The sequence below is a fragment of the Odocoileus virginianus genome, chromosome 1 (assembly GCF_023699985.2).
Source record: "Odocoileus virginianus isolate 20LAN1187 ecotype Illinois chromosome 1, Ovbor_1.2, whole genome shotgun sequence".
NCBI classification, from domain to species: domain Eukaryota; kingdom Metazoa; phylum Chordata; class Mammalia; order Artiodactyla; family Cervidae; genus Odocoileus; species Odocoileus virginianus.
This window is the reverse complement of record NC_069674.1, coordinates 66,595,101-66,622,733: the sequence shown is the minus strand read 5'-3', so window position 1 is coordinate 66,622,733 and position 27,633 is coordinate 66,595,101. Positions and strand designations below refer to the sequence as shown.

The 27,633-nt window shown below is 39.5% G+C and overlaps 1 protein-coding gene across 1 annotated transcript; it reads right to left on the bottom strand.

The window, feature by feature from the left end:
* Positions 1 to 1,704: 1,704 nt before the first annotated feature.
* Positions 1,705 to 26,124, bottom strand: SLC26A3 (solute carrier family 26 member 3). The gene is made up of 19 exons (XM_020882731.2): positions 25,941 to 26,124; positions 25,328 to 25,467; positions 23,982 to 24,092; positions 23,314 to 23,486; positions 21,368 to 21,532; positions 19,686 to 19,838; positions 18,873 to 18,955; positions 15,027 to 15,174; positions 14,803 to 14,916; positions 14,619 to 14,696; positions 11,389 to 11,484; positions 10,078 to 10,184; positions 8,726 to 8,795; positions 8,545 to 8,637; positions 6,863 to 6,958; positions 6,314 to 6,547; positions 4,766 to 4,820; positions 1,973 to 2,115; positions 1,705 to 1,849 (listed from the first exon to the last, which is right to left on the bottom strand). Exons 1-19 carry the CDS (start codon positions 26,069 to 26,071, stop codon positions 1,748 to 1,750), a joined length of 2,292 nt encoding a protein of 763 aa, XP_020738390.1. The 5' UTR covers positions 26,072 to 26,124; the 3' UTR covers positions 1,705 to 1,747.
* Between the last annotated feature and the right edge of the window lie 1,509 nt (positions 26,125 to 27,633).

Sequence of the window (27,633 nt, the reverse complement as noted above, 5' to 3'; positions counted from 1 at the left end):
GAGGATCTCTCTGAATTATATTTTGTTTAGAATTTTGTTTCAATTGATACCTGGAAGAAGAGAGAAAGTTCATGTTTTAAAAGACTTGTTAAGTTCTCTCCCTTTTAATAATCATATCTTGTATTTAAAAGGAGTAAATATGATAAATCTGATTAAAATTGGGGGCTAGAATTTACCAGATTCACCAACAAATTTGTCTTCAATTTTAATGATCAAACATCTTCCAGGGATATTTGATTAATGTAGACCCATGTGATACTATGTTGTTGTAGAAGTGTATATTTCAAAGGCCTAATTTAACCAAAATAATATAATGTGTTGTAATAATTATTTCTTCACATTTGTTTCAGGGGCCACACAAACTCCAAGGGCTTATGTGTGCTGGCCAGGGACACTCAGCTTTTACATGAATCACCACTGGTGGCCTAACCACAACCGTCGATTTATCTTCCTCTAAGTAATGCAAGGGGCTTGTGTTAAATGCTTGTTTTTGTTTTAATATAGGGAAACAGATACAGGATGGTATTGACTACATTCTGTCTGACAGTTGGTTCTAAAGCTTTGATCAGACATTGGATTGATATTCTGTTCCTTTACTTTATCCCTTAAAACTTGGTGACAATTCTGAGTCCAGCTGCTGGGCAGAGGGTTTCTGGTGAGGCTGTCTTTATAGAGTCCTCAGACAAGGTGCTAGGTGTGCATTTCCCTGGAAAACAGGCCTGGGAAGCAGAATCATGGTTCCCCTCACCCCTCAGGTATGTCTAAATTTCTGGAATGCCTTTTTTATCTAAGGTTTTTCTATTTGAACTCTAAATAATCATGCAGGGTTATCTTATGCTATACATTGCTTCTAATTTAAATTCCTTTGTGATACTCTTCTTAGACCTTTCTTCATATGAGAGAAGAAGAAAAGCATTGGATTCTTCCTTGGGACCCTCACTTCTGATAGTTTTTCACCAAAGGATAGAGCCAGTATAATATAGTCTGTAGAGCATAGATCTTGACATCAGACAGATCTTGCTTCAAATCCTGTTCCTGTCAATTTGGTGCATGACCCTAAACAAATTAGTTTAACTCTCTGAGCCCTTCTAATTTCCTCATTTGTGAAATGAAGATATCTTCTTTGCATGTCGTAAAGATTGAGATCATGAATGTAATGTACCTACCATATACTTGCTTTATAGGGGATACTCATTTTGATTTGTAGTTCTGCTTTTCCTAAACTAGGGACAGACCTTTAAAGGACCGAATATTCTAGAAATGAATGTTCTAGAATGAAATGGCACTATACAGTTAAATGATTCGGCAACTCTTTCTAGTAAGGAGGTGAAGGAACTAACATTCAGCACTGAGCTAGGATACTGGCTAGGGGCTTCCCATGCCTCTAGGGGTCAGGAGGTGTACTTAGCTTCTCAGCTCCATCACGAATTCATCTGTAGGTAGAAATAGTTATTTCCTTCTCTGCATCATGGATTATGACAAGACCAGAATAAGATCTTGGTTGTAAATACTTTGAAAACATAAAACATCCTCTCTCTATATGCTCAGTATTACACTAAGAGGTCTAGTATCACTGTTTTCCGTCTGTTTTTGTATTGATCTGAGTTTATTTTCCCCCAATGTCCCTACTAGATTGGGATTGCTTCCGTTTTCTCGGAATGAGGCACAGAGGCTCAAACAGGTCCTGGACTTTCTGTAGCGTGCTGGAAGAGGCCTCAGCATTTTTGAAAGTTCATCGTCATACTGTCTATGTATACATAAACCTGCTGAAGATTCTTACCTGACATTCCCGATTACGTAATCCTCCATCTGTATTGATGGTGAAATCATCAAATTTTGCTTCTACTTCCTGAGAAAACCAGGACGGAATTAAGAATTAGGAATATGCTTTTTAATGTTGAAAAATAAAGAGAAATTTAAGAAGTACAGGTGGTTATTTATACAAATGTGAAAGTTGCCAAAAAGTTGATACCTGACTGGGGTTAAACTTTGAAGTACTGTAATCTTTCTTCATCAAAATATGCAAAACAGCATCATGGATTGTTAAGAAAAATATTGAGTCCTTGACTTCATCATCAAAAAATTCACACCGTGTAAGCTTCTCAATGAAGTCATCTGAAGAGAGGAAAGAAAGAATAACAGAAAGAAGTTAAGTGTTTGACCATGGGTTTCTCCTTGAGGTTGGGGACTTGAACTTCTATTTGCAAATGTGCATTTCACTGATGTTCTGTAAAGTGGGAGTTGCAGCAGTACAATATTAGTGCACCATTAGTAGAATGTCTTCTGGAACTGAAGGGCATCTTTCTAATAAAATTACATGTAGAATACCTTCATGTAAACAAAAAGGATGAAATGAGAAACAGTTTTAGGCAGGAGCCTTGTGGGTTAATTTCTCTTGTTAATAACTGGAGCTTCAAAGGTGGCTTATCACTAAAAATGGAGATTCTGCCAAAATAGAACATATAGTCATGGACCAATGTCATGGCTCTGGATTTACCAATTAGCTTACTGTAGTCCATTTTACCAAAGCTTCTGGGTACCATCGGAAAACATCTTCCTTGGCTCCCTCCATTACCTCTCCAGTAATTGAGGAATTACTATTCTTGGAAGAACTAACCATCATCGTTGGCTCAGATCAGTCAATCAGTTATTGCCTCATGTCTGTTATATGCAAAGCTCTGGCTGGGTAGGATCAAAAGATAAATTAGACATGAATCTTGCCCTTGAGGAAGACAGAAAAAAAAAAAAAAGGAACACAGAGCACATATATACTATCTTAATGAAAAGTGTTGTAGAATCTCAGAGGCAGGAAGCAATCTAATTTTTTAAATTAATGTCTTCTTGGTTCTTAAAATAATGCCTAGCATATAGTAGGTCCTCACATTGTTGTCAAATGAATAAGAGGGGCACAGATCATGTGCTATGGAAATTTAGAGAGAGAAGGGTAAAGATTGTTTCCTCTTGGCAGGATTCTGGGAAAGTTAATGAAGCAGATACCATTTAAAAGAATGCCTAGGATTTGGAGAAAGGAGAGGAGGAAGAAGAGGTGTGAAAGCGTGGAGGTGGGGAAGTCTGTTCACAGGGAAACTTTCAACATGGACAAGACCTAGCAATAGCTGCAGTGGAGGGAGATGAGGGAATTGTGGTTGTCAGGATACAGGGGGCACTCAGTGAGCAAGGGTGATGATCTTAGTTAAGGACCTAAAAGGATACCTGGAGAAGGAAATGGCAACCCACTCCAGTGCTCTTGCCTGGAGAACCCCAGGGACGGGAGAGCCTGGTGGGCTGCCGTCTATGGGGTCGCACAGAGTCGGACACGGCTGAAGCGACTTAGCAGCAGCAGCAGAGGGATGCCAGGCAGCAGAGGCAGCAGGATGAGATGCTTTCAAGAGACTTGGGATGATGGAGGAGTAAAATTGTTTAAGATTAAAGGATTACTGAGAAAGAGGATATTTTTAATTATAAGGAACCCTTGAAACTAGAGTATATCTGTAGATTTTATGGATAGGAGCCAGTACAGAGCAAAAATTAATGCCAATTTCACACCTCCCTCAATTTCACTTGTCCTCCCCTCCCTAAAATGTTTCCTCCCAAGACACTGTCACGATTGATTCCTTCACTTCATTCCAATCTCTGCTCAAATGTTGAGTTTCTGGACATCCTTGACATCCTTGTAAAACAGCATTACCCCTGTTGCTCTATGTCTCAACCCTGATTTTTTTTCTTCACAGCATTTATCATTACCTGAAATATCTATGTTTATTACCAGGCTTTCCCACTGGACTATAAGCTTCATGAGAAAGATTAATGGGATGAGTCAGAAAATGGGATGGCAGAACATTCTAGGGATGGACAAGGACACTGATTAGTTCTTTCAGAGGACTTAGATGAGAAATGATAAGGAGCTGGATTAAGGCTGTAGAAATGGAGAGGAAGAGACTGATTCACTATGAAATATTAATGGTGACTCCCCGAATATAGAGGAATGGGGAGGAGAGATTAAAGATGGCTCCAAAGTTTGTACTTTGGGCAACTGGGTGGGTATGTGGAGATGTAGTGACCAAGATAGAAAAGGAGAGGTAGTTGGGGGGATGTATATATTTAGTTTAGAATGTGTGTATCTTAGGTAAGGAGGACATACAGATGGTTGAATACATGGGTCTGCTGCTCAGAAAAAAGGTCTGAGCTGGAGATAACAGTTTGTGGGTTCATTAACATATAGATAGCAGTGTGGATAGGAACCAATGTGAGATACTGTAGAACTCTGAGAGTGGTGAGAAGGGACTCAGAAGAAAGGTCTTTCCAAAGTCAGGGAGACAGAGGCCAAAGAAAGAGCCCACTGTTAAAGCGCAAAGAGAATAAGGCTGGGATGGGGGTGGTTGATATTTGACAATGGGGATATCATTGATGACCTTGGCAAGGGCAGCCTCATCAGTGAAGTGAAGCGGAAACCAGGTAATTATGGGCTGCTAATTCAATGGAGGCAAGGAAGAGAGTAAACAAACCTACTTTTTTAGGAAGTTTAGAGTAAACTGTGGTTACATATTCACTCCTTTGCTGCCTGTTAAACTAGGATTCAAATTGTAAAGTTAATTATGTGTCAACACAACTCAAATATAAAGGTGCTGTTTCCCTGGAGATTCCTGTTGGAAATCTACAAATTAGACCTTGGTGGTCATAAAAAATGCCTGTTCTTTGGAGAAGCTGTCTAGATTGAGAGCTAGCAGTAAAGGGATTGTCAGAAAATAAAAATAAAACAACTTACCGTCAGTTCCAACAATATACACATCTACCTGGATCCTGATAAATTCTTGCAGAATCTGTTAAAAAGAAAGCAGATCTTCCTTACGGAGCAATTTCACTTGTCAGAAACGTAAAGAAAACTATCATAATTGTGTCTTATGGTAATATGTTGCTTTCAGAGCCCTTTACATTTTGAAAAGAGATAATACTATAGAGATACTAAAATTAATAACAAGGCTCTATGACAGAAATCTAAAGGAAAGAACTCTCCTCTTCAGTAAAAAGTTAAAAAGACAATCATTCTTGAAGGAAGTATAATGAAAAAATGTCTGCTCTGACTCACCAGAGGAAATCTGATGTAATTTTTAAAGTTTCTTCTATGGAATGATCTTTACTAGAGCTTTCTATCTATAAAAAGTTTAAAAAACCCATAACCCATATGTTGTTCATTATTTCTGTCCACAGTGCCTGAATGTGTCTAGCACCAAAGAACCTTTATCCATTTTCCTGGTCTGTAGGCTCAGAACAAATGCCAGTGGTGATATGAGTAAGGTTATAAAAGGTAAGGAAAGTAGCTTGTCCCATTTACATTAATATCAGTAGTGATCATTAATATCACTATTACCATCAGTATAAACTTTTGGAGGCTCTACTGGGCTGAAGTAAGAATTAGGACCTTCAGGAAACCTAAGGCAGAGTCCCTGTCCTTTGTGCTATATGCCAAGATCAAAAAAGAAATGTTATGTGTATTTTCTCCTCCAAAACAAAAATAAATAGACAAAAGCAAAGAAAACAGTCTCAAAGGTCATGTGATACTAAGATTTTTTAAAAAATTTAACTTTGAAGGAGATGAAATTAATCCTGTTTTCTAATTTTATATCCAGTTCACCTATACTTAATAGATCTTAGCTCAGTTTTTATGTAGGCAGATTTCTGTTTTTAAAAAAAAGCAAAAGAGGGGGATGTGGCGTTCTTAAATTTTCTTTATATCTATTTCTGCATGTCTGTTAAAAACTCTTTTAGAAACGTTGACAAACCTGTGGTAAGAAAACAGCCTGCAACCAGATTGTTATAGTTCTGTTTTTTAAAATCATACGTGACATATATTCTTTCATATACCTAACTTAAAAAAAAAAGACAAATTGTTATATAGCCAAGTTAAAGTTCATTGGCTTATGGCAGATGAGGATAAAAATAAAAGGACCACTATTCTACTTTCTTGCAAGATCTCTATTTCAGGACAGTTTAGATAGAACACCCACAAGGATTTGAAGCACAATAGAATTGGAATTTAATAGTATGAGAAGATGTTATATGTGATTTAATATGTGAGCAGTATTGTCTATAAGTCTATATTAGAAATTATATGCAGTCTCATGGGAAATGCACTATTAAAGTGTTGGCCAAACACACCCCACCTGCACTCCCTCCATGAAATATTCTAAGATTAAATTTTATTTCTGCTTGAGCATGCATGTGTTATCTAAAGGATCATCCATCCACAAATACAACTTTTTTTTTTAACCTTTAGTCACTGATTCATTGCTTTCATTCAGAAAAAAGAAATTACCGTTTTGAGACCCCTCATTGAAGAAACATCAAGAAATGACACTGCTGAAAAGTCAAGAATGAGGCTGTGGAGGTTGATTTTAGGGACCGCAATGTTGAGAGGAAGATTAGCATTCCAGTCTATTTGGAAAGGCAGGTCTGTGGTATTGATGGGCTGATCCAGCTCTTCTATCCTATCATTGTCCAGCTCTTCATCAGAATCTTTAAAGCCATCAACAGTACATATAAATCCTTTCTGCAAGAGAGGATACTAACATGCATAAAAACTCTGACCAAGAAAAGCACTGAATGTCAAGGTTAACCAGTGAATTTCTGAAACATAGAGCCAAAGTTGGCTCAAGTGATGGGATTATAAATTCTTTTATTTGGAGAATAAAAATTTTCCCTGGAGAATACAATTTTAAAGAGACCCCTAAAAACGTGACACTAATTGATACACGAAGTACCATGTTTATCTGCCACTTCATTAAAAGGAATGGAACCAACCACTTGAACTACATTTTACTCAGCTTTTAGCTGTAATACGTAGAAATGTGGGAAAGAAGCTTACTGGTGTCACTTGTAGCAGGCCTTTCTTCTGCAGTTTTCGGATTTTCTTCAAAGCCTTGTTCCGCTTGCGAAGAATTCGAAGTGGACGAAAGCCAATCTGAAAAACCCATTGCTGTGTTACAAGAATGCTGAATATTCTGCTACTTGCATAGCATAATTCTACTCATATAACCTAATTCTAGCTATAGCATAATTCCACTTAATTAAATGGGATAATTATAGCATAATTAAATGGGATGGGTTGAGGGACTGGGACATATATGAAAGATATTTACATTAAAATTTAAATTTGCATTGAAATTCAAAATTTCACATCATCGTTGAGGGCATTGTACCAGACCTATCCATGGTCTGCTACTCTGTATGCAGTTAACTAACATTCAAAAACCTCTGTACCATCCAGGTTTTATCCCTAGAGTATCCACAAATGGATCTAAACTGTATTTGAAGTTTTTGTTTTTATTCCGCACTACCCTTAGGGAATTTCACTTTATTTTTTTCCATTTGTTAAATATGAGTGGAATCTAATTAGTATCCTGCTTCTAGATATTTTTATTCTATTAGAATTTATACAATTATACTTTATAATATCTATTATATGAACTCTTATAATTTTAGTATTAGATCTGAGGGTAACCTTCATTTTTTTCCTTTCCAAAACAAATGTGGTCTTACTGCAGTAATATTTAGCTCCAGAGTAATAAGTGTGTGCGTGCTAAGTCGCTTCAGTCTTGTCTGACTTTGCAACTCCATGGACTGTAGCCCACCAGGCTCCTCTGTCCATGGGATTTTCCAGGCAAGAATACTGGAGTGGGTTGCCATTTCCTCCTCCAGAGGATCTTTCCGACCCAGGGATCAAATCCTCATCTCTTATGTCTCCTGCATTGGCAGGAGAGTTCTTTACCACTACCACCACCTGGGAAGCCCAGAGTAATAAGGAGGATCAAATTATATAATAAAAAACCCTTGACCAAAAAATGTAGTGAAATGAAAAGATACTAGATTAAGTGAAAAGAACAGTATCTAAAGCCAGATAGACAATCTGATCCCATTTTTGTAAAAAAAAGAGTTGGGTGGAAAGATAATTGATGCATAACCGATGACTAAAAATAGTTAGGGCTTAAGGCAAGCTCTATGTGAGGGATAGAGTGGACCAGAAGGAACGTGAAAGAGTGCTGAGCTTTTGTTTCTTAACCTTAAAGTCTGCTTTTTTGTCAGCTTCTTTCCAGTCCACCAGGGACACTAGTTGTTATTTAGTGTTAAATATTCATTTATATTTTATTTATTAATTTCTCTTATAAGTATTCACTTGCTTTCCTGAATCTCTTCAATGATGCAGTCAAATATTAAAGACTCCTATTGTTTCTGAAGTTGATTCCCAAGGCAAATCTATAGGAGACCATCTATCTTATGGTAAATCTTTTTACTTTACAGCAATATATAACAAAAAGAGTCTCTATATTGGACCTTATATAAAAAGTCTCATTTCCTAACATGTTAATGGACCCCTTATAAGATAGTTCCACCTGCTTGTTCCACCTGGGACAAAGGATACAAAAATGTGAACACTAACCATCTGCAGTATATGTGAAATCAGTGACCCTCCTCCTTGTTGTAGAACAAGCATTTCATTCCTAATTATTCAGTGAAGTTAAAAAAAAAATTAATAACCCCAAACCTTACAGCATCGATAAGTTTCTGCTTAAAGAAACTAATGTTTGCAAAGTAGATAGGAGATGGACATCTGAAAATCTTCACGCCTTCTGGTTCATATATCTGTAAGGCAGATAAATCATATTAGATGGTGCCCATTAGATTTATGTTAATATTACTTAGCAAATTAGAGTGAAAAAATGAACCTTACTTCAGAATAATCTTTTCTATTCTTATAGATGTTGCTCCTTCCAACATTGGCCAGTGTGCTGCATTTGGGACTGTAGGGAAAATCAACACCAAGTGAATCATTCATGCATATTTATTAGGCCTATAAGGCTAATGCTGGTGTTTTCCTAGCATCCCAAAACAGGCTCACTTATCCAAAATTTAAAGATTGGAGAATTCTCATGCCGTCATGCCCTGGAGGGCAAACACCTTGTTTGACTGACCCTCCCACAGCTCCGAAACTGTGCCTCCTCTCCCATCTCCCACATCCAGTTTACAAAGCACTTCAATATGCCTTTGACATTTTGATTCTGAATATTACAGTTATTGGGTGAAATAAGGCAGATACAATCACCTTGTTGTATAGATGAGGACATGGAGAAGTATTATGACTTGCCTACAACCACTCAATTTGTCTCTTAGGTTTGATGAGTCCCAAAGAAATGAATGAAAATATAAGTGAATAGAAGAGTGTGGGAACATCTCAATGTAAATGTATTCCATCAGTCCATCAAACTTAAGTATGATAACACCTTCTCTTCTAGAACACCTTAGATCCCAAGAAGCCTTCTCTTTCTGTCACGTCATATAATCCATCAAAGCCTGAGTGACCACATGGTGGTGATATTATATAACAGATTTAAGAATCCAGAAGGTGTTTGGATGGGAAATCTGTTTGAATTCTGTTAAAAAATCAAGACTTCTAAGTGACTTTTGTGGCATTTTAGGTTGAAAGGGGCCTTTCAAAAGTTCTCTAATCCAGCTCCATGATTTCCAGGTGGGAGTCCAATCTAACAACCTGCCCAGAGGAACAACCCTCCCTTGGACACAGAGAATCTCAGAATCTTCTCAGGAACACTTGCCCTGTGTTTAACAAGTCTGAGGCAAAGACAGTAAACTTGCTCAGAATTACTTCCAGTTTACAGCTGGGTAAACAGAGATTTATGATTTCTTTGAATTGTTGTCAAAGAAGGAAGCAGACCAACAACTGGTGGGATTCAGCTAATGTAAGGTTGGGCCATCTTTTGCCTTCAGGCCTTGGAGTGAGGCAGAATAGACTGGCCAATCTTCTTTTCTTTTCTTTTAGAGGGGTGGGGTTTGCATTGTAAGGCTTGTGGGATCTTAGTTCCCCAACCAAGAATCAAACCCACACTCCCTGCATTGAAAGTGCAGAGTCAACCGCTGGACCACCAGGGCAGTCCCCTCTGGCCAGTCTTGATAGATTTGCATACCTATCAACTAAACTGCTTTCCCCCTAACCAGTGACAGGTATTTTTCTCCTCTGACCCAGGCAAGTCAAAGCCTGCAAGGATGCAGACCACAATGAGCACTTACAACTGAGTCCTGAAGACGATAGTCAGGAGCTGAAATGCCACGCTAGCTGCCAGGCCTAAACCGAGCCCCAGGACAACGGCAAAGATGAAGGTCATGACCCAGATTAGCTGTCAAAAAACAAGCAACACATACACTACCATTTACTACTCTGATTCAAATACAGTGTCCTGGGTTCAGAGCTATAAGAAAGCATGAACTTCTAGGGCTAAAGCAGAGGTCAGGAGTACATAGCAGAAGGGATCTGCCTTCTGGTCATTCTGCTGGCTCAGGTTCAGAAGCTGCAGAAGCACAAGCAAATCTTTTCAAAAATCCCAAGAGAGTGTATCCATTTTCTAATCCCACCCCTGAACCAGTTAAGGGAATGACTGAATCTGTCCCAGCTAAAATTCCAGAATCAGTTGCTGTTTGTTATCAATCGGTAGACTCTGGACTAATATCTTACTTAGTCTGCTGATTTAATTAAGGCTACTATCTCTGCTGGGGGCTTCCCTGGGGGGCCCAGCTAGTAAAGAATCTGCCTGCAATGCAGGAGACCAGGGTTCGATTTCTGAGTCAGGAAGATGCCCTGGAGAAGAGAATGGCTACCCACTTCAGTATTCTTGCCTGAAGAATTCCATGGACAGAGGAGCCTAGTGGGTGGGCTATAGTCTATAAGGTCACAAAAAGTTAGACATGACTGAGCGACTAACACTTTCATCTCTACCAGACTCCTGGCATGCCCCAAAACTGTAAAAGTCCCTAACACTGATCTTGCAGCAGCAAAACTAAACCTGGCTTATTACTTTATGCTTGTTAAGAACCATAAGCTATGTTAACAAGCCTTTTTACACCACAGACTTTGACCCTGATATAATTAGGGACACAGCTTCTCAGAGCAAGGTTTGTTGAGAGTGAGCGGAGCCTTTACAGAGTGTTTCCAAAAGGAATGTTCAGAATTTGAGTTCTTCATAGATTCTTTGGACACTGCCATATAAGGTAATGAAGAATAGAAGCAATGAATACCCTAAGATTCAGAGAGTTTCTGTGGCATTAGAGATGACTACAAGAATTTTTAGAAGAGATCTAAGAAGTTCTCTCTTTGTGCTTCATGGACTATTTCCTACTTGTAAGTAACTCATCCTTTTACATTAAAATCCCAGAGAATAATCATTAGAGTGTGCAGTTTCAAGATAGCAAATGAAACAAACTCAGGTTATTTGAACAGGTAGATAGAAACAAAATTTCCCTTTGTTTACAATATAAATGTACATTTTACATCAGCATGAAAATGCAATTCCAGTTCCTCTCTCAGATAATATCACCACTACTCACACAATCATACTTATCCTTTCGCCACAATCTTCGTATTTCGGCAAACTGCATCAGCATTCCTTTCAAGTTTCCAAGTGCTAAAGCTGCCAGGACAGACTGAGGAGACAGAAGAGCAGATGTACTTTGAGATAATCCAATCACCATATAGAAGCAAAGGTGAAGGCTGTAGATAGTGAATCCTTTCAAGGGCCTCAAAGCCTATCAAAGCACACCCTTTTCCGGCGTGCAATGCCATGCACAGCACAGCAGCCCTGGATCTCTGACCTATCCCGAGGTATGATTTTGCCTCCACCACAGTGACAGGGACATGCCCATCTGATAGCACTTACTCATCTGTACCTGGAGACAGAGAAAGGCAGATCTGAAGACCTGTGACTGAAAGCAATTCTTTCTAATCAGAGATAGTCTAGTGTGTGTCTATTTACTGAAGTAGGGAGTGGGTGTTGCTCTTTGTTTAAAAAAAAAACAAAACCTCAGGGAGCTTGGGGGTCTTAGAATAGAATTCAAAGCTTCACTTCAGTCACTCAGTCATGTCCAACTCTTTTCGACCCCATGGACTGCAGCACACCAGGCTTCCCTGTCCATCACCAACTCCTGGAACTTGTTCAAACTCATGTCCATTGTGTCGGTGATGCCATCCAACCATCTCATCCTCTGTGATCCCCTTCTCCTCCTGCCCTCAACCTTTCCCAGCATCAGGGTCTTTTCCAACGAGTCAGTTGTTTGCATCAGGTGGCCAAAATACTGGAGCTTCAGCTTCAGCACCTGTCCTTCCAGTGTCAATGTACTGGTTTTGATATTGCAGTGTAGCTGTGTAAGATGCCACCTCTGTGGGATCTGGATGAAGGGTTCATAGAATTCTGTACAATAAACCTCCTGCTTTGGGAAACTTTAGTATAAAACAAGTCAAGTGTAACTTGCAAAAGAGATGTTATTTTTATCTTTTCATTCGTACCTAGTCAGTATTCCATGGAAAAACAAAATCTGAAACTAGGTAAATAACAAAGGGGCTTCCCTGGTGGCTCAGTGGCAAAGAATCTGCTTGCCAATGAGAAGACTCAGGTTCGAACCCTGGATCAGGATGATTCCCTGGAGAAGGAAATGGTAACCCACTCCAGTATTCTTGCCTGGGAAATCCGATGGACAGAGGAGGCTGGCAGGCTACAATCCATGGGGGTCTCAAAAGAGTCAGACTTAAACTACTTAGTACTAGTTAGTGACTAAACACCCACAAATAACAAGGACCTACTGTATAGCACAGGGAACTATATCAGTATCTTCTAATAAGGGAGAAGAATCTGAAAAAGAACATATATGTATAATTGAATCACTTTGCTACACACATGAAACTAACACAGCATTGTAAATTAACTATACTTCGATTAAAATTTTTCTAAGTTAAAAAAATTTGTAACAGTTTACAATGAAACACATACACAATAACTCCTTAAAAAAAATAAAGATTACAAAGCATTGAGAAGCCATAGGCAGGAAAAGGGGGATCATTTTACCAGGAACCAGCTCTCCAGACTGTAACTGATACTAAGGATTAACTATAAAAAAAACCGTTAGAACTCTGCTGATACTTAGTAAGTGCTAAAGGAGTATTCATTCTTAGCTATCATGAAAGGTTATTTTGCCTTCATATGATAAAAGCAGACCAGTTATTTAGATGAAACAAAAACATTATAGACACAGTGATCGAAGAAGTAATTGTCAGATGGATCCTTTACAAAGTAGGGCCTTTGATTAACATCCTGGCCAGGGTTGTTGGTGTTGTTTATTCATGAAGGAGAGAGGAATTAAGTGGCAATTGCTTTTTTTTTTTTTTTTATAGTTTCTCCAAATTGAAGTGGGTGAAGTATAGACCAAGGATATACAGAGGAAGAAGTACACCGGGCTGAATTCTCTATGTAGGGGGGTTGTGTGTGCATTTATTTTTATTGATATATACATTCTTACACATAATATTTCTTCAGGGGTGACTTTTTGACTCCTTTTATGCCATTCCTTTGGAAATCAGGTTAGCATAGTAAGAATGCATAGTTTTGACAACAAGTACTGTGCATTGTTTGGCCAGGTTTGGGATAACCATATCAGGACACCAGAAACCTGGGATAAAACTCATGTTCCAGCTACCAACCAACAAAGAAAAAGTCCAACAGACTTTGATGGACTGTGTCCTATGTCTCTGTCCTCTGTAGTCAGAGGTGTGATTGGATGTTAGTAGAATAACAACAATAATAGTCTTCCCAATAAAGGGTATCATTGGTTAAGTGTTTATCATGTGCCACACCCTGGACTAAATATTAAAACTTCTCATGCCCTATTTCATTTAATTTTCACAACAACTCTGTGAAGTGGGTACTATTTCCCTCTCTATTTTACAAATGGGCAACTTGAGGTTCAGAGAGGTTAAGTAATCTGCCTAAAGCACAGAGATAATAAGCAGCAGAGCAAGATTGGGAGAAGGTCTACAGGACTAGAGCCAGTGCCCTCTGTACTACCTCATGATCACATTAACACCACAAAGAACAATATATTGACCATCATTTGGTTTCCTACAGATCCTGTGTTTCCTAGGGCCCTCTATTATTTTTGTAACCTAGGTACTGCAGTGGTGGAGAAAGCATAAAACTACACCCTCAAAAATTACAGTTCTGGAGAAACAGGCGGAGGAGCAGGAGGGTAAAGGTGCAAGGTCAAAGTCTATCTGTTTGCTCGCATCCATCAATCTGACAATTTTGGTCTTGGAGTCAAACCACACTCTGGGAGCTGCAGGGCGTACCCTAAGAACGAGTTGTGTGGTTGGTAGTACCATTCTCTGAATTCCATACAGGCCTCAATGGCATCGACCTTTAAGAAAATCTTCACTTTAGTCAACCCATATGGAAGGTTCAGTGCCAGGGTGCCTTCCAACCTAAACATTAATCATATCTGGGGTAAACACATAGAGACTGAAGGGTTGAGTTGATCAGCGGAGTAGAACTGATAAGGCAGTGTAGAGTTTTAAGAGTAGTGTTGTTGGGTATTTGCATTCCTAACATTTATAAAATAGTGCCAGGAGAGAAAAAAATATTTTTGGCCCGTAGAATATTGGCTAAGAAGAGTACTTGAGAGTTTGTAGATACTCATTTTCCCTAGTTTAGTTTATGCCTCCTGAGTTAAGGACCAGGGTCCTCGATTCATCACCCAAAGGATAGAGATGTCAGCCCAACGGGGAGTGCTACCTTTTGTAGAGGCTCCAGGAGAAATCCGATGGCGACGATGACAATCAGCACAATGATAGCAGAGATAAGGCCAGCTATCTGTGGAGAGGAGGACATTCTCATCACAAACTCAACTTCCCCCCAGGGTTCCGAACCCCCAGTGGCTCATGCGAGGATGGGCCTCTTAGCGAAGACCCTCCAGGACCTGAGTTTTGCCTCCTGTACTCTCCTGGACCCCCGATCTGGAGAGAGCGGTGCTTGCTGCGAATCCTCTGAACGATCCACCGAATATGTTGCTCACTCCCAAGGCGATCAGCTCCTGACAGGAGAGCAAGGAGGAGTCTTTTTTAGACACAGCACCTCAATATTATATATGCAAAGTAGTATTTCAAATTGCCTAACTAGACCCATTGTCAGTTGTATACTTACCTGATTGCCATCGATGGGATAATCATACTTGAGGGAGTAGACGCTGGCCACAGAAAAGGCCACTGCAAAGCCAACAATGGCAACACCAAAGCAGTCTCCGATGATATCTTGGAAAGTCTGCCTGCTAGGTGTGATAGGGGCCTGAAACCTGAAATTGAAATTAAGCAAGTCAGAATGTTGCCCACCTGGTTAGAAGCCTTCGACAGCATCCATGTATCCTCAGGAAAAAGTCCAAATTCCTTAGCAAGGCCCCAGTGGCCCCTTCCCCCACATCTTGCTTAATTGCTACCATTTCTCAGAATTTAGACTCCAGCTATACCAAGTTTCCTTTGTTTCTCATCACCCATCATCTCCCACCTTGGAAGCTTCTAATTTGCTGTTCCCTCTGCCTGAACTATTCCCTTCATTCCCAGCCTTCCCTCCAGAAAGTCATTTCTCATCCCTAAGGTCAGGGTTAGGCGAGATTGTCTGTGCTTCTCCAGTTTTTGATACCTCCTCTTTCCATCCTCCCTCCAGCAGAAAACTCTCCACCCAGACCCAGAGCAGGGACAATGACTAGTTCACGGTTCTATGATCATGATCAAACAAACACTTTTCACAGCATGTATCAGGTAGTCAGTATTTGTTGAGCAAGTCAGTGATTGAACGAATGCATTCTAGGCTGAGTTGTGCCTTTCAAGTGTGACTAGCAAGAATTTAACACCACTGAATACCTTGCAATCTTTTATCTTAATGTTGAAAAGCAATGCTGCCTGGATTTGATAAAAGATTGTAAAACTAGTCTAATGATAGTGATAAATCTGGTATGATTTTGCTATGATAGCTATATTACAGTGTACGTTGAGATCAATATAAGCTTCCAGCAAAACATCTCAGATCCCAGTTGTATTGTTACATTGGGTTACAAAGCAAAGCTCATGATGCCTCCAATAGTTATCCATGGATGAAGGCTCTTTGAACAAACACAGTTCTGAGACAAGGAAAGCAAGATATTCTTTCCTCCATTGATAACAATAACCTCTCACGGAAAACTCTTAGCAAACAAATGCTGGACTCTGCCCTGAGCTCCACTATTGGCTATAGCCAACTGTGGCTGTGATGGAGGGTGGGTTTCAGTTAAAGTGAGATTGTGTCAGGGAAACATTGAAGTCACAGATGATATGTCTGTGTTTATGTCTGCATGGACTTAGAGCAGTTAAATAATATTTACTAAAATGTTCAGCTCCTATAAACATCTGTTTCTGATGTAAAACTTATTACAACTGGGTTAACTGGGTCCATTCAATTCTTTTTAATTGCTGTTCATGTTTTGTAAGTGTTAATACAGTTTTAGCTCTAATTTTGAAGGAGTACTATTATTTTGTATTCTGCAGCTTTTATAAATCAGAAAGTTAGCTGGGAATATTATATATGTAAAATATAAAATGAGTGATACAATTTGCATTTTATACCAAAATACCCAGAAGCCTGCTATTATTATTTTGTTCTAGCCTCTAAATGCCATAGGCAGAATGATGTGATGGGGATTTGCAGTCCGAAAACTGGATTGATTTCCTCACTTATTACTTACCCAGGTTCCTCAATCGTAAAGTGATGATAATAACACTTGTTCCCTTTTCTTCATAATTTTTGTGGAAGGGTCAAATAAAACAATGAATGTGAATACTATTCACACACTGTAAAGTACAAAGTGCCTCTTAGCTACTATTACAGTGTCCCTCTGAATCTGAATATATCCTTTGTGTTCTGTTGAACATTTCAATGATCTCTCTCCTTTAGCCAAGTATTTGCATTCAGTGTACATGACTTTACAAAGTCACTTCTAAGATGTCATATTCATTAATAGCATATTAGCAATAATTAATAATCATTATCTTTCACTTATATTCTATTTGCAAACACCATTGGGCATTTAAAATGTTCACTCAATCATCACTCAGAAAAAGTGGGAGTGTAAAAAGCATGTAAAGTGATAAAGTAAGAATAGCAGTACTGCATTTGAACACTTGCAGTGGCCAGGCACTTCAGGACATCACATGTATTAACTCACTTAATCCTTACAAGAATCCTATGTAATAACTACTATGTTTACCCCATTTTATACAGCCGAAGATGTTAAGTCACAGAGTTTAATTATTTGCCTAAGGTCAGCAAGGGAGTCTGGAGTAAATTCCAGGCACTCTGCCTCTAGAAAGCATGAATTTGCTTACTGGGCTACACTGCCTCTCTTTAGAGTGTGATGATCTATAAATATGTCAGCCCCTTCTTCACCCACGCATGCTGTGGAGAGAGGTCCACTGACATTTAAAATACATTTACTCAGTAATGTCACTGTAGCTCAGTGATCTTAAGTTTATCTTTTATTTCCCAAATCCTTCTGATAAGATAAAGTATAATCACTTGAAAGTTACAGAGTGGAGAGAAACCCTAGAAACAGTCTTTCAACTTCAGCCTAATTCTACCATTTAAAGTGATATTTGTGGATGCGTGAGACAAGCTCTCGGACCTGGTGCACTGGGAAGACCCAGAGGGATCGGGTGGAGAGGGAGGTGGGAGGGGGGATCGGGATGGGGAATACATGTATATCCATGGCTGATTCATGTCAATGTATGACAAAAAATAAATAAATAAAATATCCTTATGCTTGATATTAAAAAACACTTCTAAACAAACAAAAAAAAAGAATTCACAACCAAAAATAAAAAATAAAGTGATATTTGTGATCTAAATATTACAAGTATAACATGTTTTTATCTGGTGATAAAAATATTTTTTGCTTTAAAATATATATTTGCTTCTAATAGAAATTCCCTGGTGGCTCAGATGGTAAAGCATCTGCCTACAATGCAGGAGACCCAGGTTCAATCCCTGGGTCCAGAAGATCTCCTGGAGAAGGAAATGGCAACCCACTCCAGTACTCTTGCCTGGAAAATCCCATGGACGGAGGAACCTGGTAGGCTGCAGCCCATGGGGTCCCAAAGAGTCAGACACGACTGAGTGACTTCACTTTCACTTTTCACTTTCTATTAGAAGTTAGCTATTTTTAAGTCAACAATGCAATGCATATAAATTCTTATTCCTAGAATAATTCTTAAATATTCCTAGGTATGGGAAGGAGGGAAGGTTTTCATTTTTGGTTTGTTTTCATTTTGTTTCATTACCAGGAATACAATGTTTCCTTGGTAAGTAAGCTGGAAGAAACTGCTGCGATGGTCAGAAGGCAGAGAGAGGAAAGAGCACAAAACTGGATCTCCCTCGACAACTGAATAAAGGCAATGGGCTACATTTTCAAACTCCTTGTACAAACTGCACCTCCCAGACTTTTGGAGCCGTACGAGTTCCTCTGGGCTTGTTTTGAACTTGATCTTGAGAAAGGACAGAGTGTGCCCATCTGGATTGCTCAAGCAGTTTGTGGCAGGTATTCCTTCGGCGTCTCCTTTGAACTATTGGAACTTGGCTCCAGTAACTTCAAACAAAACACTACATAATGTTTATGGTAATTAATGGCTAGGGAAATCTGGTTTCTCTCGGTTCTTTTTTACGAGAAGAAACAAGTTTAACCTCTTTTTCTACTTTTACTATCTCGCTTTTACGTGCATGTGAGTCCCTTCTCTATTTGTGAGTTCTTTCACATGGAGACGCTTTCTGATATTAAGAACTGCAGACCTGATGTCCTTCGTGACTTATTCCTAGGACAGAACTGAGCCTTCCTCCTGGATATGTGATGGATGCCAGATACAGGGAGAGTGCTGAGCTGGGTTAATGCATTTCAACTTAGAGTCCTCTGTCACTACTGCTAACTCTCCAATTGGTGCTTGGAGATGCCATCATGAGAAAGACACTTACCCAGGTTTCATCTCCCCAATCACAGCCACATTAAACCTGGTTTTGAAGTCAAAGCCATAGGACACACCTGCTGCGATCACAGTCTGCAAAGTTGCAAATTGCCCGTTAGAAATGGGAAAAGTCACTAGGAGTCTTGCTTTAAAAAAAAGAAAAAGTACCATTGCCAAAGGCCACCCTTTGACCTATTACATAGAAATCTCAAGCTCAGGTTTGGCTACTTTTTGAAAAGTCCCAAGGCAATTCTAATGTACTACTGAAGCAGAACCACAGCTTCACTCCAATGAGTCTACCACCAGGCTTCTCAGAGGGCTGCTCTCTTGCCTTACATGGAAAGAATAAACCCCAAATCATCAAAGCAAGTTATTAAATTATGAATGAAGAGAAATACCATACTAAATGTCATACCAGAAACTGCAGAGAGATCGCCTGTCTCACTAAAACCTCCTAATTTACAGAGAGGGAAGGGCTTTCAACAGAAAAACACAAGGCAGAAGGTGAGGGTGGGATGATTAGAGAGAATAGCATTGGAACATGTATATTACCATATGTGAAATAGATCACCAGTCCAAGTTTGATGCATGAAACAGGGCACTCAAAGCCCGTGTCCTGGGACTACCCAGAGGGAGGTGGGAGAGGGGTTCGGGATGGGGGACACATGTACACCCGTGGCTGATTCATGTCAATGTATTGCAAAAACCACCACAATATTGTAAAGTAATTAGCCTACAGTTAAAATAAATTAGTTAATTAAAAAAAAGAAAAAAAACACAAGGCAAACGAATTATGAACTGAAACCTTAAGATGATCACTTACCACAATGAGTTCAATTGGGATGGGCACTGGAAGCTTGGCTTTGAAGCGCTGATTTATTTCTTTAACCACAAATACCACCAACAGGATAATCAAGGATGTCACAAGGTCTGCAATATTAGTTTTCTCTATTTGTGAGAATACGGACTCTAGGACCTGGAAGTATAAAAATTGAAAAACCCAAGTGCTACATTAATGTGTAATTTGGATACAACAGTTAATTCCAAATACATAAAAATAAATGTAAGACATGAAAGGACTGATAGATGGATAGCATTGCCATAGTGCTCATGTTAAACACTAGTAATTGTAGAGACTAGCATGGAGATGATGAGAAGAGGAAGTTAGCATAGCATTATCATCACACTGGTTTAGCGATGCTCTTCATCTAGTGTCAAATTTTCTGGAATGCTTTTCACATTTTTATAACTGGTCTCTTCTACTCTTAGGTCTCATTGCCATAATTTTTTTTGTTTCTTGTTTTTATTATTGGAGTAAAATTGCTTTACAATGCTGTTAGTTTCTCCTGTACAACAAGGTGAATCAGCTGTATGTATACTTCATTTTTAATTTCATAATCAACACTATTGCTCTGTCACCTTTCACCTCTGATAGTCTTTCTTAGCATGTATCCCCTTAATCCCTGGCTTTTTTTTTTAAGGTTCAGACCCCTTATATTGCTTCATCGACTCTCTCTGTCACTTTGGAAAATAGTTTCCTGGCTAGCTGTGCACTGTTTATAGTCTTAATTCTCAAGGCCAGTTGGATTCCATACCTATGGTATCTGGACAGCTCAAGCAGGCCCAGACAGGATCCCAAATTACTCCCGAAAGATTATACTTCTGGAATAGCTCTGAATGGGAGTGAGAGAGGTCTGGTTCCAACTTGGAGCAAGTTTTGTCTCAGACTCCCAAACACTGTCTTGATAGAAGCACTAACAAGCCCCAAAGTCAGGAAAAAGAAGCAATAACAAAGAACAGAGGGGGAAGAATTGAAGCTGAGACTGAAAAAAGAAAGAAAGAAAGAAAGAAAGAAAAGTTCAATGGAATTAAAAGCTGGCTTTTTGAAAAGATAAACAAAGGAGACAAACCTTTAGCTAGACTCTCAAAAGAAAAAAAAGAGTGAGGACATAAATATATAAATTTAGAGGCGCTAATAACACTGTTCTATAGTACATGCTCTAGAGGAGAGAAGAACCACTGTTCTATTTACATATTGGCCAATTTCCTTTTGCTTTATAAACAAGGATACATAAGAGTCAGAAGAATTTTAATTCTAAAAAACAAAACCTGCTTTTTTAGGAATAGGGAAGCAGTACTATCCAATTAGCACATTTCTTTCAGCATAAGATTTTAAGAAAGATTTTCAAACTCGGGACAAAGCTTTTCATCATGTGCACCATCATTTTTTTTTCTTTTAAAATATACGGAAGAGTCAAATCTAAAAGAAGTGGTACTTAATTTCTGTTGTTTACATCAGCTGCATGGGAATTGTGATAGATTTTCAGGGTTGTTCTCTTTGCCACTAACTTTTTTCTTCCTATGAATACATTTCACAGCCTGTTGATTTCCTGGAAGTTGTTAGATAAGCCTGGCAGCAAAGACACAAAAGGAAAGTTCTTTGGGAAACATGATAGTGAATTTCATGTATTCCTTCCTTATCTCTGAGGCAAAAAAAATACTCACTTTAAAAAGTGAAAATGGATCGGTGTGTGCCGGGACTGTCAGCTGAAACATAAATTTGAGCTGGGAAACCAAAACATGAATAGCGGCAGCGGTGGTGAAGCCACTGATAAGGGACTCGGATAGATAAATCACCACGAAGCCCAGCCGTAGAACCCCCATCAGCAACTGCAAAGAGAAGGCAGAGCCTTGTTAGTGTAGATTCACAATACACCTCGGCAGTCTGAAAGATCAACCACTGAAATGGTTCAAACTGTGGAGATTCAGCCTCTATTCTTGGGTCTGGAAGAAAAAAGTGTCTCAACCTCCTTGGAACACCTCCCATTAAGGTACCTCCCTCTGCGTCCCTCATCCTTGCCCCCACCCCAAATGTTGCATGGTGTTCAAATAGCACATCATTTCAGTACACCTCCAAGAACTAGCATGTTTCTTTTCTTCCCTCTTTTGAAGGCAAGGTATTTTTAGGAGACTCACCCATAAACTTTTCATAGCAAAATTTTATCTAACACCAGCCCTCATAAATTTTTCAGTTTTTTGGTTGCTGTCGAATGCATGGACAAGCATCCATTCAGATTCCCTCAAACAAGTTGGTCAACTTTTGTTGGAAAATACATAACTGTTTATGACATCAAAACTGCTTGATTTTAACTGAGAGCAAAACTGGTTCATTCCCCCAAAGAATTAGGATTTTGCAATAATGTAAATGGATATAGAAAGTTGACCTGACTCTCCACTCCTGTCACCAGAATGCAACCTGAGCTGTGAGTTTGCAAAAGCACTAGAATCGGAGATGCACTCGGACCCCATCATCGAACTGACATACCACTATGTCTTGGTTTGAATTGACTTTTTTTACCCTTTTGTCTTTAGGCAACACCTTGAAGAGTTTGACATTATCACTATCTAACATCTTGAGAACAGGTACATTTTTTACAAGCCAGTCATGGTGGTGGGGGTGTGGCTTGGGAGTAAGTCTTTAAGCCCCTCCCTAATCTATGTGAACTATAGAATTCTCCAGTTAAGAATATTGGGGTACATAGCCATTCTCTTCTCCAGGGTATCTTCCCGACCCAAGGATCGAACCCAGTTATCCTACCTTGCAGATTCTTTACCAGCTGGGGCTTTCCTGGTGGCTCAGATGGTAAGCTTCAGGGCTTCCCTGGTGACTGAAATGATAAAGAATCTGCCTGCAATGTGGGAGACCTGGGTTCTATCTCTGGGTCAGGAAGATCCCCTGGAGAAGGAAATGGCAAGCCACTCCAGTATTCTTGCCTAGAGAATTCCATGGACAGAGTCCATGGGGTCACAAAGAGTTGGACATGACTGAGCAACTAACACTTTCACTTTCAATAAGAAATTGGGCTTCCCAGTTGACTCGGTGGTAAAGAACTTGCCTGCCAATGCAGAAGCCACCAGTTCTATCCTTGGGTTGGGAAGATCCCTTGGAGTAGGAAATGGCAACCCCCTCCAGTATTCTTGCTGGGATAGTCCCATGGAGGAGCCTGGCGGCCTATAGTCCATGGGGTGGCAAAGAGTCAGACACAAATGAAGTGACTGAGCACTCACACAATGTGAAATGAGAAAAAATTTCCAGGCTGCCAGTTTCTCTATTACTTGCATGCAGTTCTGTTTAGTAAGAACTGTGAGTGTATCAATTCCCAGGTATTTTATTGAATTCAGCATTTACTTGTCATCACATGTGCCTCCATGTTCTCATTCTTCCTACTCTCCAGACCCACGTTCATTCCTCTTTGCAAAGTAAATCTGTCCCTCCTCTTATGGTTGCCATGAGTGACTCTTCTTAAATTATTTCCAGTGGGCCACTGAAGGAGGCACACAAACTAACAGAAAGAGTTGGGAGGGGTGGCAAGAAGGAGAAAAACCAGAAAGATGTGTACCAGTCAGGGCACACAGATGGGGGAGGGTAGATTATGTGACAAAATGCTCACCTGGATGATTCCAGAAAGAATTGTAACTGTGGCAGCCACCATCACCTTCTGCTCATCTATTGATGAATCATTAGTCATTGTGCTATTCGCGATTGCTGAATCAGCTGTATTGTCTGTTGGGGTTAATCTGACAACTATTGCTCCCACCATCATACTCAGAACTGGAAACGGACCTAATAAAGAGAGGGTGAGTTGTAGTCATTGTGCTCCCCATTGCACAGTTGTCTTTCAACCAAAATGCAGCATGTAGAAGGACTACCATCTGGAGTTCTGGTCTCCTTCCCAAGTCCCAGTTCTACTTTGTGATTACAAGAAGTTATGACTCCTCTTCTGGATGCTGCACAATGTGGAACTGATACAATTCATGACTGGGGCTTCCCAGGTGGCACCAGTGGTGAAGAGACCCCCTGCCAGTGCAGGAGACATAAGTGACGTGGGTTTGATCCCTGGGTTGACAAGATCCCCTGGAGGAGGGCACGGCATCCCACTCCAGTATTCTTGCCTGGAGAATCCCATGGACAGAGGAACCTGGCAGGCTACAGTCCATTTGTCCAGTTGCAAAGAGTTGGACACAACTGAAGCAACTTAGCACGCATACACAAATGCATGGCTAATGTCATTCATAAAGAAAAAGCAATGAGCATTAATCAGCCCAGTAATTCACTTACCCACAGATATGTGTCTAGAAGTGCCCAAGAAAAAGTAGATGATGACTGGGAAAAAGGCTGCATATAGCCCATAGCCTGGGGGGATGGTGACTAGCAGAGCAAATGCTAAACCTGTAAATATACAAGCATCAGTGTTTTTATTTCATGCAAAGGGATCATAGAAGTTTTCATTAAGGTCTTCTACTATTTAAGATTGCACCTTAAAACTTGTTTTATTAACTCAAATGTATCAAAGATGTAAATGTAAGAGCTAAAGCTATAAAACTATTGCAAGAAAACTTAGGTACAAACCTTTGTGTCCTTGAATTAAGCAAGGGTTTCTTAGTGACACCTATAGCATAAACGGCCAAATTTAAAACGCATAAACTGGACTCCATCAAAATGTAAAAATGGGTACTTCAAAGATACTATGAAAAAGGGAAATGACATCCCTCAGAAAGGGAGAAATTATCTGCAAATCATATGTTGGATAAAGGTCTATTATCCATAATGTGTAAGCAACCATTGCAACTCAAAAATAAAAGACACATAACCTAATTTTAAAATATACAAAAGATTTTTGTAAATATACAAAAGATTTAAATAGACATTTCTCCAAAGATATACAAATGGCCAGTAAGCACATGAAAAGATGCTCAACGTCATTAGTCATTAGGAGAATGCAAATCAAAACCACAAAGAGATACCATTTCATACTCAGTACGATTGCTAAAATAACAAAGGCAGACAGTAAAAAGTGTTCACAAGGATGTGGAGGAATTTGAATCTTCACCATTGCTAGTGAATTATTATATGACACAGCAATTATACTCCTAGGTATATACCCAAGAGGATTAAAACATACATTCACACAAAAAGTTGTGTGCAAGTGTTCATAATAGTATCAATGTTATTCATAAAAGCCACAGGGTGGAGACAACCCAATGTCCATCAACTCATGAATGGACAAACAAAATGTGGTGTATCTATAGAGCAGGATCTTATTCATCCATAAAAGTGCATGAAGGATTTGTACATCATGGGAGAAACTTGCAAACATTATGCTAAGTGAAAGAAACGAGACACAGAAGACTGATATATTCTGTGATTCTGTTTGCATGAAACGTCCAGTATAGATAACTCCCATGAGACAGAAAATTGTTGTCAAGGGGCTGGGTGGAGGGAGGTTGGAAAGTGATTTGCAAGAGATTTGGGGGGGATGGATATGGTGAAAATGTCTCAGAATTAGCCATGATAGTTGCACAACCTTGTAAATATCCAAAACAAACAAACAAACCCAATGCTGAATTTACACATTAAAAGGATGAATTCTATGATATATAAATTACATCTCAAAATAAAGTTACCTTGCAGCACAGCCACCAGCCCTGTGCTGATTCCAGAAACAATGTCACTGAGGAGCCATTCCTTTATGCGATATGCTGGCAGCCAGGATGCTATGGGGAACAAAGAGAAGGCAATTTTCTTGGCCTTTTGTGCAGAACAGCTGAAACAATGAAAACCGTAGGTCAGTTAATTAATATCCAATTTTAAGTTTACTACCTATTGTAGATGGAAATTGGGTAAAGATGCTATCATTTCACTAATCTTCCCACTAATATTCACCTCTTTACACATACTAGCTGCCCTGACTGCCACCAAAGGACTTTTGTTTTCTTAAGAAAAATATTTCTTTTAGCCACAATAGAACTTATTTGTCATCCTCAGCTTGACTTGTACAGCACTTGGCAGAAAATTTTCCTCTGTCCTCATCTATCAGTTGTCTGATACGGAAAGGTTGTGTCGAGAGCTGAGATGGTGTTCAGAGACTACCTTTCTAGCCCTGGAGTAGGAGGTTTCGAAATCAAAGATGAAAAAGCCTGATTCTGGAGACTGGACTAGAAAGAACTTGGAAGCTTAAAAATTTCAGAGAAAGTGCTTCACTTAGTCCTAATGCCAGTACTTCAGAAAATATCTTACCCGCACAACTTTTTGAGATGGTCCAGAGGTGTCTTATGATGTCTTTCTTTCTTCTTATGTTCTTCCCCAAAAGCGTTTGCAGAATACACTGGCCTGGCCACAACGTACTGATTCCCGATGGGTTCGATCATTTTGCTTTCTCTGACGGTTGTAGTAAGTGGAAGACCTTTGAAATTATGTGGCAAACCCTCCTTGCCTTTAGCAGGTTAAAATGCCTGAAACCAAACAGAGCTTGCTTCTTAAATAACTCAGAGATAATGTGATGCAATTTACAGATGAGTGAGCTCTGAACTGAATGTTACCACCTTTTGAGATCAAAAGAGGCTGGATTAAGGGACCTAGACCGTGTTTTGTGACAGTGATATCTCTTTTTACTGCAATGAGCTGGACATGGATTCATTGGGTAAGTAAACAAGGGTTTTGATTGATTGATTTTTAAAAGATTGCCAAAGAACAATAGGAAGTGACTCAGTTTACTAACCAGTTGGTGCATTTTTGATTTGTAAAGCAAGATCTCAAGAAAAGAATTTACTCAATTTTTTTTTTCAGTAAAGTTTCCCAAGTTATGGCATGTGGGTACTGGGACAGATAAGATTTAAAATCAAAGTCTATTCATTGGTGCTAACTCGAGCCAAGGCTATTCCATTTTATCCATCAGAATTTTTGTAGTATCATTTAAAATGCTTTTAATCTGTGAAATTCAAGGCATATTGCCCATTTAAGTTATTTTCTTATCATTTCTGCCCCAAGTTCTGGCTTGACCTCTAGCATTTGAGTCCCTGTGAATTTTGTTATGACTGTGAGACCTGCTTCGCTATTCTTTCTTTATGCGGACCATTTTAAAAATCTTTATTGAATTTGTTACAGTATTCCTTCTGTTTTATGTTTTGAATTTTTTGGCTGCAAGGCATGTGAGCTCTTAGTTTCCTGACCAGGGATTAAACCCGCGCCCCGGCATTGGAAGTCAAAGTCTTAACCACTGGACCACCAAGTTCTGTTCAGTTCAGTCAGTCAGTCGTGTATGACTCTTTGCGACCCTGTGGACTGCAGCAAGGAAGGAAGTCCCATAAATAAATTTTCTCTCTCTTTTCTTTTTGGCTGCCCCACGAGGCATTTGGGATCTTTGCTCCCCAACCGGGGATTGAACCAACACCCGCTATGCGGGAAGCCCCAAGTCTTAACCACTGGGTTGCCAGGAATGTCCCCAGTCTAGCCAACTTTAGAATGAAGATGACTCAAGTACTGTGCATTCTATTTATGGCAGATGCTGCCATGGACAACAACAACAAAAAGCCACCATTTTGTTGCTTTACTCATATTTTCACCAGGTTGTTGACGGAAACACATTAGTTCTTTCCCTTAGTCGTTTTTTTTTTTTCCCCTCCTTCCTTTTGATGTACGTTTTCTTTCTGTTACGTCACGGTCTAATCTTTCTTTGCCAGTGACAAGGATGGCAGATATGATTACATCTCCATCTCCATGAAGCTTCCTTCCCTACCTAAGGAGGACCATGTCTGGCTCTTTTGTAGGTCAAAGGCTCAGACTACAAAGGGAGTGCTTGAGGGCAAGAGTCAGGGTTGCTTAAGAAATCTTTACAGAATTTAGGGTGAGAGAGCTTGAGGGCCACAATTCCGATCTTGTGGTTCTTCCCTAGGCGGCCATTGCTGCTCCCGGAAGCAGCTGTCTTAGTCCA

Excerpts from the sequence above, each read along its gene's own strand:
- SLC26A3 (XM_020882731.2), bottom strand. The coding sequence starts at position 26,071 with ATGATCGAACCCATCGGGAATCAGTACGTTGTGGCCAGGCCAGTGTAT. Across the intron at positions 18,956-19,685 it reads TCCCAATTGAACTCATTGTG|ACTGTGATCGCAGCAGGTGT; the intron begins GTAAGTGATCAT and ends GCAACTTTGCAG. Across the intron at positions 8,796-10,077 it reads ATCGTCTTCAGGACTCAGTT|TCCCAAATGCAGCACACTGG; the intron begins GTAAGTGCTCAT and ends TTTTCCCTACAG.